The sequence below is a fragment of the Rhinolophus sinicus genome, linkage group LG05, assembly GCF_036562045.2.
Source record: "Rhinolophus sinicus isolate RSC01 linkage group LG05, ASM3656204v1, whole genome shotgun sequence".
Classification (NCBI taxonomy): Eukaryota; Metazoa; Chordata; class Mammalia; order Chiroptera; family Rhinolophidae; genus Rhinolophus; species Rhinolophus sinicus.
Window position 1 is genome coordinate 65,252,614 of NC_133755.1, and position 14,080 is coordinate 65,266,693.

The following is a 14,080-nucleotide window of genomic DNA, read 5'->3' on the forward strand; positions in this document are numbered from 1 at the left end:
TTACAAGAATTCAGGCATGTGTAGGAACTCATAGAAAACACACACACATACAATTACACGCAACGAAAGCAAATTTCACTTATGTAAATAAAAATATTAATGCAAATGAAAAAGATTATTTCTTAATGTATTTGAAGCACAAGTAAGAGATCATTCAATGTTTGTGTCAACTGATTAGAGAATCATAGCAGTATTATTCACAATAGCCAAAAAGTGGAAACAACCCAAATGGCCATTAACAGATGAATGGATAAATAAAATGTGGTGTTATCCTACAATGGGATACTCTTCGGCCATAAAAAAAAAAAGAAATACGGATATATGCTGCAATGTGGATATACCGCGAAAACATTGAGTAAAAGATGCCATATACAAAAGGCCACCTATTACTATGATCTATTTACATGAAATGTCTGGAATAAGCAAATCTAGTGACAGAAAGTATACATCAGTGGTTATCTAGGGTTACAGGAGTTGAGTGCAAATGGGGAAGGGTGGTGACTACTAGAGGTAATGATGAAAATACATTCTAAAATTGAGTATGGTAATTGTTACACGATCATGTGAATATACTAAGAACCATTTTTAAATGCGTGAATTGTATGGTATCTGAATTATATCACAATAAATGTTGCCCAAAAACTATAGGCTAGATTACTTGGGGGAAGGATGTGTTTTAATTCAGTGCCTAACACACCCTTCCCCTTAAGAGTTCTTCAGTGGAGAAGTCCACTTGCAAACAAACAAATCAATTTACTTCTGTTTTGTTCAATACTGTATCCCCAATCCTCAGCACAGTGCTAGCTCAGAGTAAATGCTTATAAATACTGCACACTGGCATTTTATGCAAGAGGTGCGTATCTGAAGACCTTGCATAATCCAGTATGAATTAGACTGAGTGTACAGCAGAAAGGACGCATTCTCAGAGCGTGTACGGAAGTCTATATCCACTATAGCGTACTGAAGCTTAACAGTTTTTAGTTCTGTTTCACCTCTGTGTATCAAAGGGTGATTTCCTGCGAAATTACAATTCACTATGGCATTTTTACAACCTGTATTGTGACTGATTACATATAACTTCTGTACCAAAGGTATTTTTGGACAGCCCCTAGTACTGGTACTGAATCAACATTATGATAATGTTACAGGATACAAAATTTTAAGTTATAAAAATGATAAAAGTTTTAAAATAACACAATCACCTCAAACAAGATATTTCAACATCTATAAACAACATGGCTCACAAAATACTGACAAATGATACCAAGTCCTTGTGTACCAGCTAAACTGGCACCATGAAGTAGAAAAACAATAAACAACATGCAATTCAGTCTGCGCAGTGTTGAAATTATTTTTCAGTTTTAAAATAAGTACTTCTAAATAGACAAGTTTAATTATTTTTAAGTTTTGCACGTAAGAGGGCACATTTAAAATGCATGGTTTCAACTGCAAAATCCAAATTTATATTAATACTGTATTTGCTGAACGAATAAAGCCTCTAGCAGCCAGCAATTAAAGAAGACAAACAGAAGTTACATATTGTGTACTTCTAGAGAGCCAGGGAAACTGTTGATTTAAAATACTCTTTAGATTTAGCATAGAGAGGCCACTGATGGAAAAACTTCAAATAGGACTTCCACAAATCAACCTATTTGGTTATAAATGAGAAAGTGATGTCACTACATTAGCTAATGGCCACTAACTACATGTGCACTGATGACTAAGTTTAAACCCACTGAATAGCTGGCATATCCTAAGTGACAGCTGGAGAAAGTAGGCCAGCTAGATTCCTCAGTCATACAGACCATGAAGAGCAGTAAATTTCTTACAGACTCTGACCATGTGTTGGACCCCTTCTCTCTAGTCACATATCCTTTTAAACAAACCACTGCATTCATAACTAACTCCAGGACTCTATTTCATTTCAACCACCTTTCCAACAATAAAACAAAATAGTATTACTTGAGGGAATAATAAATCATTCTGAATACATGTCAATATTAGATTGTAAAAATTACTAAACAGAAACCTTGTTTTCCAGTTTCTGTGGAATACAAAATAAGACACCAATGTGTTGGAGTGACATCAGAAGCATAGCAGTGTGAGACAGGCTCTTGAGCTCTCCCCCTGAAGTTACAAGTTGAACAGCTATTAATTCCCTGCACCAACACACAAACACGTGTGAGATCCAAGCATCAAAACATCTGAAGGGGGGCAAACAGAAGGAGTGAAGGGAGAAGAGCCAAGAGGGTGCCACAGCCGCAGCCAGCCCGCAGGCTGGAGCTCACTGCGGGTCTCGGGAGATGAGAGGACTCAGGCTGCAGCGGCGGATCTCTACAGCCGCAAGCGTTCCTGCCTGAGGGATCAGAATCCAGTGATCGGCAAATCAACCTATCAACTGAATACAGAAGTGCGAATGCAGAAGTACACAGCTGTGTTCTAGCAGCCCCCATTGCCAGACAGAAAACAAAGCGACAGAGCCCGGCCGCCTCCCCTCACCCTCCCAGAGCTAGCAGGCTGCCCCAGGAAGAAACTGTAGCAGTGAGTGTCAGGTTATAGAGCAGAATATTTACAGCCCTGAGAACTGGAGAGAGAGACACAGACCTGGGCTAATCCCAGTGATGAGGGTGGAGATACAGAGGCGAGGCAGCTGAGGTCTAGCAGTCACCATTACTGGAGGAGAACAGAGCTACAAACACACCAGAGGCCTCTCACAGCCCACCCTGCCCCCACCCTTCCTGGTTGATCCCAGAAGGCACTTGGGACACCTCAGGCAGTGCAACATTGCATCTCGCTGCTGGGACAGCACCCGAATTTCAGGGCTCGGGACCCCATCACCCACCACATTCTCCCAGAGGAGTGGTGACATGAGGCTGAAGTGACCTGATCACAGAGGAGAGGCCCACCGACTCAGGGAATACAAGGCATTTTCCACCACCCAGCAGAGATCCAAGAAGCCACGCTGTACAATAGAAAATAAAACACTTGTACGTCTGCGGCACCTACTGCAAAACAAAAACCTCTTTGCATCAACCTAGCACTTAAAAAAAAAAAGAACAAGAGCTATTATTTAAAAAAAAAAAAAAATGCAGTCCCATAAATGCCTAGGCAGAGAAATAGTCCACCAAATACCACAAACAACCAAGGTAACAAGGCAGCTCAGAAAGAAAATGAAAAATCTCCAGAAAATAAACTTACAGACATGGAAATATTTGACTGAAATGATAGTATTCAAGAATGTATTTCTAAAAAAAATTCAACAACATCCAAGAAAACTCAGATGGGTAGTTTAATGATCTCAGAAATAAAATCAACGAACAAAAGGAATACTTTACCAAAGAAATCAAAACTTTAGAAAAGAACAAATTTAGAAATTCTGGAGCTGAAGACCTCAATAAAAGGTATGAAGAATGAAATAGCAAGCTTAGGAAATAGAGCACACCAGATGGAAGAATGAATTAGTGAAATCAAAGACAGAAATCTGGAAATGACACAGATGGAAAAAGAGAGATTTAAGAGTAAAAAAAAAAAAACAGTCAAAGAACTCTGCAAGAACCATATGAGTCCATCAGAAAGAACAATGTAAGAATAACAGGTATACCAGAAGAAGAGAGGGAGAAGGCCTATTCAAACAAGTAATTAATGAGAACTTTCCAAACCTATGGAAAGAACTGGATCTTCGAATCCATGAAATAAACAAAACACCTAATTATCTCAATCCAAAAAGGTCTTTTCCAAGGCACGTTATATTAAAACTGTTAAAAATTAATGATAAAAAAAAGAATTCTCAAGGCAGCCAAGGAAAAGAAGACAATAACCTATAAAGAAAATCCCATTAGATTCTCATTGGATTTTTCAACAGAAACTCTACAAGCTAGGGGGGAGTGGAATCAAATATTCAAACTATTGAAAGTGAGAAATTACCAGCCAAGAATAATATATCCAGCAGTTATCCTTTAGATATGAAGGAGAAATAAAAGACTTTTCCAGACATAGAGAAGCTGAGGCCTGCATTACAGGAAATACTGAAGGGAGTTATTCTACCTGAAACAAATACAAAACTACAAGATGACTAACAGAAGCAGGAAACTGGAACCCTTATTCAGAATAGGGTACTATACACTTAAATATAACAAAGATTAAAAGAGATAAAAAAAAAAAAGAATAGCAACTCGGAAATGAACTCATAGAATAAACAGGAATAATTTGGGACCAACAAAAACGTAAAAGGGGAGGGGGCAAAGGTTTGAATTTGCAACGGGAACAGAGATAAGATGCATGTAGGAGAAAAGGGACTACTGTATATAGGAAGCTTTCTTTTCAATAACTTAAATGTTAACCACTCAAAAGAAAAGAAAAAAAATCCAGAACTGAGACACATAATACAGAAAAAGAGAAAACAGAGGGAAAAAATCATAGAGTACCACCAAACTAAAATAACAGACCGAAATATGAGGGAAAAGAAACAATGGAGACACAGAGCTACCAGAAAACAGAAGATAAAATGGCTACCAGAAATTCTCATGTATCAATAATCATCCTAAATGAAAATGGACTGAACTCACCAATAAAAAGGTACAGAGTAGCAGACTGGATCAAAACAACAAAATCCAACCATATACTGCCTTCAAGAGACACTTCTCAGCTGCAAGGACAAATATACACTCAAAGTGAAAGAGTGGAAAATGATACTCCAAGCAAATGGCATCCAGAGAAAAGCAGGTATTTCCATACTTGTATCTTTGTATCTGATGAAACAGACTTCAAGATAAAAAAGGTAACGAGACAAAGATGGACATTTCATAATGATAAAGGAGACAATACATCAGAAGATATAACACTTGTCAATATATGCTCCCCATCAGACAGCACCAAAATATGTAAAGCCAACTACTAACAGAACTAAAGGGAGAAACTGACAAAAACACAATTATAGTAGGGGACCTAAATATGCCATTGACAGCTACGAATAAATCATAAAAGAAAATCAATATAAGAAAATATCAGTCTTAAATGACACATTAGACCAAATGGACATAACTGACATTTACAGAGCCTTTCATCCTAGAACATGAGACTATACATTCTCTTTTAGTACACAAAGAACATTCTCAAGGATAGACCATATGTTGACACATAAAACTAGCCTCACAAAATATAAGACTGAAATGATAACCCAGCATATTCTCCAACCACAGCACTTCGAGATTGGAAATCAACTGCAAAAAGGAAGCGGGAAAAACCACAAATATGTGGAGATTAAACAACATGCTACTAGAAAATGACTGGGTCAAAGAAGAAATAAAAGGAGAGATCAAAAGATATACAGAAATAAATGAGAATAAAATTTTTCGTATCAAAATAATTGGGATGCGGCAAAAGCAGTATTAAGAGGGAAATTAATCTCAGTACAGGCCTAGCTCAAGAAATAAGAAAAATCCCAAACAAACAACCTAACATTACAGCTTAAAGACTAGAAAAAAAAGAATTAATCCAAGTCAGCAGAAGGAAAGAAATAAAAATTAGAGCAGAATTAAATGAAATATTATGGAAGGCAGTGTGGAGGTTTCTCAAAGAATTACGAATAGAATTGCCATATGACCCAGCAATCCCTCTTCTGGGTATCTACCCAAAAAATCTGAAAACATTTAGAGATAAAGACACGTGTGCTCCAATGTTTATTGCAGCTTTGTTTACGGTGGCCAAGACATGGAAACAACCAAAATGTCCTTCGATAGATGAATGGATAAAGAAGTTGTGGTATATATACACAATGGAATACTATTCGGCAGTAAGAAAAGATGATATAGGAACATTTGTGACAACATGGATGGATCTTGAGAGAGTAATGCTGAGCGAAACAAGTCAGACAGAAAAAGCAGAGAACCATGTGATTTCAATGATATGTGGTATATAAACCAAAAACAACAAAAGAACAAGACAAACAAATGAGAAACAGAAACTCATAGACACAGACAATAGTTTAGTGGTTGCCAGAAGGTAACGGGGGCGGGGGGTGGGGGGTGGGAGATGAGGGTAAGGGGGATCGAATATATGGTGATGGAAGGAGAACTGACTCTGGGTGGTGAACACACAATGGGATTTATAGATGATGTAATACAGAATTGTGCACCTGAAATCTATGTAATTTTACTAACAATTGTCACCCCAATAAATTTAATTAAATAAAAAAAAAAAAAAAAAAAGAATTAAATGAAATAGACACCAAAAAGACAACAGAAAAAAATTAAATGCAACAAAGAGCTGGTTCTTTATAAAAAACAATAAAATTGACAAACCCCTGGCTAGCCTCACTAAAGAAAAAAGAGAAAAGACACAAAATCAAAACGAAAGAGAAGTTATGACGGAGACCAAAACAAGGGATCATACAAGAATACTACAAAGGACTATATGCCACCAAATTCAATAACCAAGAAGAAATGGACAAATTTTTAGAGATACATAACTTTCCTACACTGAATGATAAAGAACTGGAAAATCTAAATAGACCAATCAACAGTAAGGAAATTGAAATGGTCTTCCAAAACCCACCCAAAAGTAAAAGTCCAGGACCAGATGGCTTCACCAAACATTCAAAGGTGATTTAGTATTTGCTCATCTCAGACTCTTCCAAAAAACTGAAAATGCTTCCTACCTCATTTTATAAGGCCAACATTATCCTGATACCAAAACCTGGTAAAGATAACACCAAAAAAGAAAACTATACACCAATATCTTTGATGAATACTGATGCAAAAATCCTAAACAAAATACTAGCAAATCGAATACAAGAATAAACTAAAAAGATTATATCACGATCAAGTGGGGTTCATTCCAGGGGCACAAGGATGGCTCAATATATGCAAATCAATTAATGTGATACACCACATAATCAAAGGATAAAAATCATATGATCATATCAATAGATAAAAAAAAAGAAGCTGACAAGCTGCAACATCTATGTATGATGAAAACACTTAATAAAATGAATATAGAGGAAAAGTACCTCAACATAATAAAGGCATATATGAAAACCCTCAGCTAATATGATACTCAATGGTGAAAACTGTTCCCTCTAAGATCAAGGACAAGACAAAAAGGGGTGGCCGGTTAGCTCAGTCGGTTAGAACATGATGCTCGTAACACCTGGGTTGCTGGTTTTGATCCCCACATGGGCCAGTGTGAGCTGCACCTTCCACAACTAGACTGAAACAACTACTTGACTTGGAGTTGATGGGTCCTGGAAAAACACGCTTAAAAGAAATTAAAGTTTAAAAAAGAAACAAGACAAAGATGCCCACTCTCACCACGTCACCACTGTTATTCAACATAGTGTTGGAAGTCCTAGCCAGAGCAATCAGGCAAGAGAAAGAAATAAAAAGGCATCCAAACTGGGAATGAACAAGTAAAATTGTCACTTTTTGCAGATGACATGCTTCTTTATATAGAAAACCCTAAAGACTCCACCAAAAGGCAATTATAAACAATAAACAAATACAGTAAAGTTGCAGGATACAAAATCAACATACGAAAATCCACTGTGTTCCTATATACTAACAATGAAATTTCAGAAAAAGAAATGAAAAAAAAAACTACATTTGCAATTGCAACAAACAGAATACAATACCTAGGAATAAACTTAACAAAGGATATGCACTGAAAACTAGAAGACAGTATTGAAAGAAATTGAAGAAGACACAAAGAAATGGAAAGTATTCTCTGTTCACAGATTGGAAGAATCAACATAGTTAAAATGGCCATATTACCCAAAGCAATATACAGATTTAATGCAATCCCCATAAAAAATCCCAATGGCACTTTTTAAAGATATAGAAAAAATCATTAGATGTGTATGGAATCACAAAAAACCCTGAATAGCCAGAGCAATCGTAAGAAAAAGGAACAAGGCTGGAGGTATCACACTCCCTGACTTCAAATTATACTACAAATCTACAATAATCAAAACAGTATGGTATTGGCAGAAAAACAGACATACAGACCAATGGAACAGAACTAAGAACCCAGAAATAAACCCACATATATATATGGGTGATAATTTTCAACAAAGGAGCCAAAAACATACAGTGGAGAAAAGAAAGCCTCTTCAATAAATGGTGCTAGAAAAATTGGAAAGCCATCTGCAAAAGAATAAAACTAGACTGCTGTCACCATACACCAATATTAACTCAAAATGGATTTAATACTGAAACACAAACCTGAAACAATAAATAGAAGAAAACATAGGTATTAAACTTATGGATCTTGGTCTTAGAAAGGATTTTATGAATTTGACCTCAAAGCCAACAGAAGTAAAAGCAAAAATAAATCAATGGAACGCTATCAAATTAAAAAGCTTCTGCATAGCAAAAGAAACTGTCAACAAAACAAAGAGGTAACCAATCTAACTGGAGAAGATATTTGCAAACAACACTTCCAATAAGGGGCTAATAGACAAACAAACGGCTAACAGGTATGTGAAAGGATGCTCAACTTCACTAGCTATTAGGCAAATGCAAATCAAAACCACAATGAGATACCACCTCACACCTGTCAGAATAGCTATTATCAATAGGGCAAGTTAACAACAAGTGCTGGAGAGGTTTGGGGGAAAAGGAACCCTCACACACTGCTGGCAGGAATGTAAATTGGTACAACCACTATGGACAACAGTATGGAGGTTCCTCAAAAAGTTAAGAACAGAATTATCATGTGACCTAGCAATCCCTCCTGTGTATCTACCCCCAAAATTTGAAAACATTTATCTGTAAAGATATATGTACCCCAATGTTCAGTGCAGTATTACTCATGGTGGCCAAGACATGGACACAACCAATGGGTCCTTCGATAGATGATTGGATAAAGAAGATGTGATACATACATACACTAGATAAAGATGTGATACATACATACAATAGAATATTACACTCAGCCATGAGAAAAGATGAAATACTTCCATTTGCAATAATGTGGGTAGGTCTTGAGATTATCATGCCAAGTGAAATAAGTCAGACAGAAAAAGTTGAGAAACCGTATGATTTCACTAATATGTGGAATATAAAATTGAAAATAACAAACAAGACAAACAAACAAAAGCTCACAGACACAGACAACAGTTTAGTGGTTACCAGAGGGAAAAGGATTTGGAAAAAGACAGGAAGAAAAGGACAAAGAGGGTCAAATAAATGACGACAGAAGGAGATCTGACTTTGGGTGATGAACACACAATGCAACATATAGATGATGTACTATTATAGAATTGTACACTTGAAACCTGTATGATTTTATTCACTAATGCCACCCCAATAAATTTAATTTAAAAAAAGACACTAAGGTGTTGATAGGTATTAAAATAATCACTACATTTGAGTTAAGTAATCAAATTATAAAATTATTGACAAAGCAAGGTATAAGGGAACTAGGTTTCAAATGCTGCTATTTCCTATGCATTCTGCCCACCCTAGAATAAACTTAACTCACATGCAAAAGGAACCACTTAATACTGTTGTTGGTATCGTGGCAGATATTCTTAGAAATTTCTGCACAGTCCATGCTATCCTTACTCCCAAAACCCAACATACGCACAGGGATGAATCTTCATAGTCCTCTATGTGGAACAAAACTCCTCCTTCTCTGGACATAGATAATTGGTAGATCCCTAATCCTAGCTGCAATCCATTATTACCATTTGGCACGAACATTCTAGTTTACTGCGTTAACAAAGCCACCTGAATCAGAAGGAAAACAATGGAGATGTCCTTACTTGAGCTTCCTTAACTTTCTGAAGCTCTGACTGAAAGTCTTCCCCATTTCCGATGTCCTCATCAGTATCACTGCAGACGCCACAGAAAAACGTAGGTGGAAGTTTTAATGTATCCGCTTTTGCCTTCTCTTCCACTGTTGGTTTCTTTTCCCAAACAATAATACATTCTTTCTCATTTTCTGAAAATCCCATACAACATAAGCAAAAGAAAGTTAAGATAAAAGTAGATGAAGCCCAACTATCCTACAACAATGGTCCTCAATGTAATCTACAGATTACAGACCCAGGTAATGAGCCCTCCGAGTACAAGTGCCAATGAAGAACAAGGACCACCAGGAACAATGTTTTCCATATTATCTTTAAGTATTTTAAATCACCACAGGCATATTGTAGTAACTACATATTGTAGATACATAAGTAAAATTGGTAATTACAGAAATTATCAGATTGGGAGATTCCTTTTAAACAAATAGTTTTAAAAAAAACATTATAATTAGTAATTTTAACTTAACATACCTGTTAGATTTTTTCCTAATGGTCTACATTTTTCTGAGTCATCCAGATACAGTTTTCCATTAAGCTTCTTGACAGCTGTTTCAAAATCTTCATCTTAAAGTGTAACAGATTTTATTAAATAAAAAATTTCTAGTAAATTTCAGTTTTCCTAGCCAAAAACCTATAACTTATCTCCAACTTCTCACTTTTCCTTACTCCCCACATCCAAATAGCACCCAATTTTGCCAATCCTATACCCCTAATGCCTCTTCTACTGTAAAACTCTCACTGAGGCTCTCTCACTGAGGCTGCTCTGTTATCATTTTAGCTCATCTTCCCATCTCCATGTCCCACTACCCACTGAAATTTTCCTGAGCACGTAGCTCTCCTACTTAAAGACTCTGATATGGCACACAAAGCTTTCCATAATCAAACCTGTCTGTCTCATCGTTCTCCCATCCATCTAGGACTCCAAGGAAATTACAATTGTTTTCAAATCCCTCAAAATGCTTGCCCTGCTCATGGTAGCCATCCAAAAAATGCTCAATAAATGAATGCAGTTCTTTCGATCATTACATCCACTAACTATTTATACATACATTAGGATAAACATCTATCTACCTGCAAGGACAGCAGGAATGAGTTTTAAGAGCAGGCTTAATATAATTTCACCCCAATTATTAAGATTAGCATGAACAGAAAGCTTTCAAAATAACAAAAGATTTACCATCGTCGTCTTCTTCACTAACGTAATCTGGTCTATTCTTATAACAGAAGAAAGTTGGAGGAAGTTTAAGTTTGCTTGCAAGAGCTTTTTGCTCAGGGGTTGGGGTTAGCTCATATACAATGAGAACATCGTCATCTGAGGGAGAATCTTCAGGTTTTTTCTTCTCTTTTGCTATAACACAAGTCAAAAAAATTGATAAAGACAAGGTGTTAAAAAGGTATTAATATCAATATTCTTACTGAAAACAAAAACCATAAAACTTACGTTTAGGTTAAAATAGCATACTGATAAAAACACATATACTTTGATGTGGACAGAGCTCTATAACAATAATGAATCAGAATTAGTAGCCTGACTTAATGTTCTATCAAAAACCCTTAGTGAAAACAGAATCTATTTAAAATCAACACAATCCTGCTTTTCCTTACTGATCATTGAAAAAATTATTATTAATAGACATAATTTTAAAACGTATTTTAAAAGTGCTGCCATGACCATATTTGACATACTAAACAATAGTTTAGCAAAATATCCATGCAGTTGTAACTGAAAAAAATTAAACCATAAGTAAAAATTAGTGTAAATATGTATAATGCAAAGCCAAACTTGATTAGTTTCCAAAAGAAAAGTTAACAATATCCAAGGACGGCAGGTGACTAGAGTTACATACAGTTTTGCATGTTTCCAAACATAATAGATGAAATTAAATAAAAACTGTTATCCTGTAAGTAATACTATTAGAATTTAAGACAATTTCTACAGCTGAAAAACCAACAAGGACAACAACAAAAAAAGGGGTAAATTGGAGAGAAAAGGAATTCTTCATACATTCTGCTTTGGTTGATTAAAAAAGAATTTCTAGCTAAAGGAATTGATAAACTAAGCAATTCATGAAGCATGCTATGTACCAACTGGGGCTGTCCAATATGGTAGCTTCACCACATGTGCCTATTAAGCACTTAAAATGTGCCTAGTCCGAACTGAGAGGTGCTACGGGTATAAAAATAGACAATGTATTTTGAAGACTTGGTACCAAAAAGAAGAATATAAAATATCTCATATTTTTTACAGTGATTAGAAATTACAATGGTACTGTGGGTTAAACTGAATTATTAAAGTTAATTTCATCTTTTTCTCTTTTTTCAGCTGTTTCCTTTTATTTTTTAATATGGCTACTAGACAATTTTAAATTACACACACAGGTGAAATTTTTTCTATTGGATGGTGCTGATCTGGAAAACTAGAGACCTGTTATAACATTAAACTTGCCTTTCCCTCTCCTTCATTACAAAAACTTAGTATCAGTTCCTAGCCAGGAACAGTAAAAGAACACCGAAAGATACAGATTCTTATTCCAGTTGTGGTGTGAGCTGGTAAAGACACTCAGACATGTTGGACAGCCTGCTGGGCCCTAGTTCCCTCACGTCTAAAGTCTTTGTTTCCAGGAGCCTTTGGGACTTCAAACAGAATAAGGCTCTTTGTCCTCAAGTATTATTAGGTTGGTGCAAAAGTAATTGCAGTTTATGCAATTATTTTTAACCTGTTAAACCGCAATTACTTTTGCACCGACCTAATATACTCGTAAATTTGCTCGTAGGCCAGGGATTCTTAACCTACGGCCCTCAGAGTCTGTGCGCAAGTACCTACACTTTACAGAAAAAAAAAAACCCACTTTTCAAGTAATTTCTCAAAGACTGCATCCTTAAAAATAAAGGTTACAAGTTTCTTTAGCTAGTAGTATAATTGGTATACTTTAAAACTGAAGGCCCCAGAAATCAAGGATTGTCATCTTACCATTGTACTGTTTGACAATCTATAACACAGGTGGGTTGCTCAAGATATGTTATTAGACACTTAATAGTGAGTTTTCATTTCCCTAACTTTGCCCTTGATGGTCTCTGAAAGATTCCACTTCCTATATTCCACTTCAATACCAACTTACTTTTACAAAAGATCCGTACTACATATGTAATATAACAGGTATATAATGGTGGTTGTTAAAAATGGGGTCTGCTTTCAAATATATTTTTGTAAACCATGTCCAAAAGGATAGCCCAAAGGGACACATGTTGTATACATGCTGTTGCCATCACATGTTGGGTTACTGGCTGACATTAGTGACTAGAGATAAAGGTTAGGTAAGATACAGGTCTTCATTAAGCAGAGTAAAAAAATAATAGACTAATGAAGTACAAAGCAGCAAAAGATAAAGACCAATCATATAGCTCTACCTCAAAATAATGTTATGCAGTACTGAGAAAACATTACATCCAAGTACATTAAAAAAAAAACAGTATTAAAGGGTGTTATACCACTAGTCAGAAGTTACGTGCTTTAAACTGGCATTCTTCAACATGCACACTGTGGTGTGAAGTACTTCATTTCATACAGCCATAGTTACTTTACTAAAGACTACCAGCTGCTAAAAAACTGATGTCATCTCATACTGAGACTGCTAGCTCTATACCTTTGTTCTCAGGCTGTGAGGAAGGGGTGCAGGTCCAAAAAGCCATTGGATTAGATTTAAAAAGACTAAAATCAAATCCTACAAAATAAAGAGTATTTAATTTTTGAACATTCTGAAAATCAAAGTGAGTACGATTTCAAAATATAAAAAGCCCGAGTCCCTAAATTTGTACCAATGTGTCTGTTTTACATATTCATTTATCCCAGAGGTTCATTCTTTACTCATTTAATCAATAGTGGCAAGACTGCCTTACATAAAATGTGAATATCTCAGTACCATGTTTTCTTTTCTTTTGAGTGACAAGAAAATAACGTAATAATTTAAAGAATGAACACTTTTTTAAAAACCAGACTCGAGTTAATGCTCATGATTCAAGTACACGAGGCACTAAACTTCACTACAGCACTGGGTCCGAGTGCTTTATCTTAATTAAGCATGATATAAATATTGCCCAGTTATTAAAATCGCCTAAACAACTTCTATACTTGGTTACTGTTTGAGCACTCACAATTAGGGAGAAAAAAATTTGTGCAAATTTTTTTTGGCTGTTCACAAAGCACTGTGCTTATAACCCAGCTTTTAGTAAAACATTAGTATCCTACAAAGAGTCTGCATCAAGATAAACATTAAA

General features: G+C 35.8%; 1 protein-coding gene across 3 annotated transcripts in view; it reads right to left on the reverse strand.

Moving 5' to 3' along the window:
* The window catches only part of LOC109436444 (E3 SUMO-protein ligase RanBP2), a 67,191-nt gene that overhangs the window by 12,159 nt on the left and 40,952 nt on the right, over window positions 1–14,080 (reverse strand). For 2 of the 3 annotated variants that reach the window (XM_074332320.1, XM_074332319.1), the window contains exons 21-23: window positions 10,983–11,153; window positions 10,277–10,369; window positions 9,761–9,939 (exon numbers count right to left, since the gene is read on the reverse strand). In XM_074332320.1, coding sequence (XP_074188421.1) covers window positions 9,761–9,939; window positions 10,277–10,369; window positions 10,983–11,153 — 443 coding nt within the window. Of the gene's footprint in view, window positions 1–9,760; window positions 9,940–10,276; window positions 10,370–10,982; window positions 11,154–13,449; window positions 13,523–14,080 lie in introns of those variants that run through there. The other variant, XM_074332321.1, reaches the window with a different exon arrangement.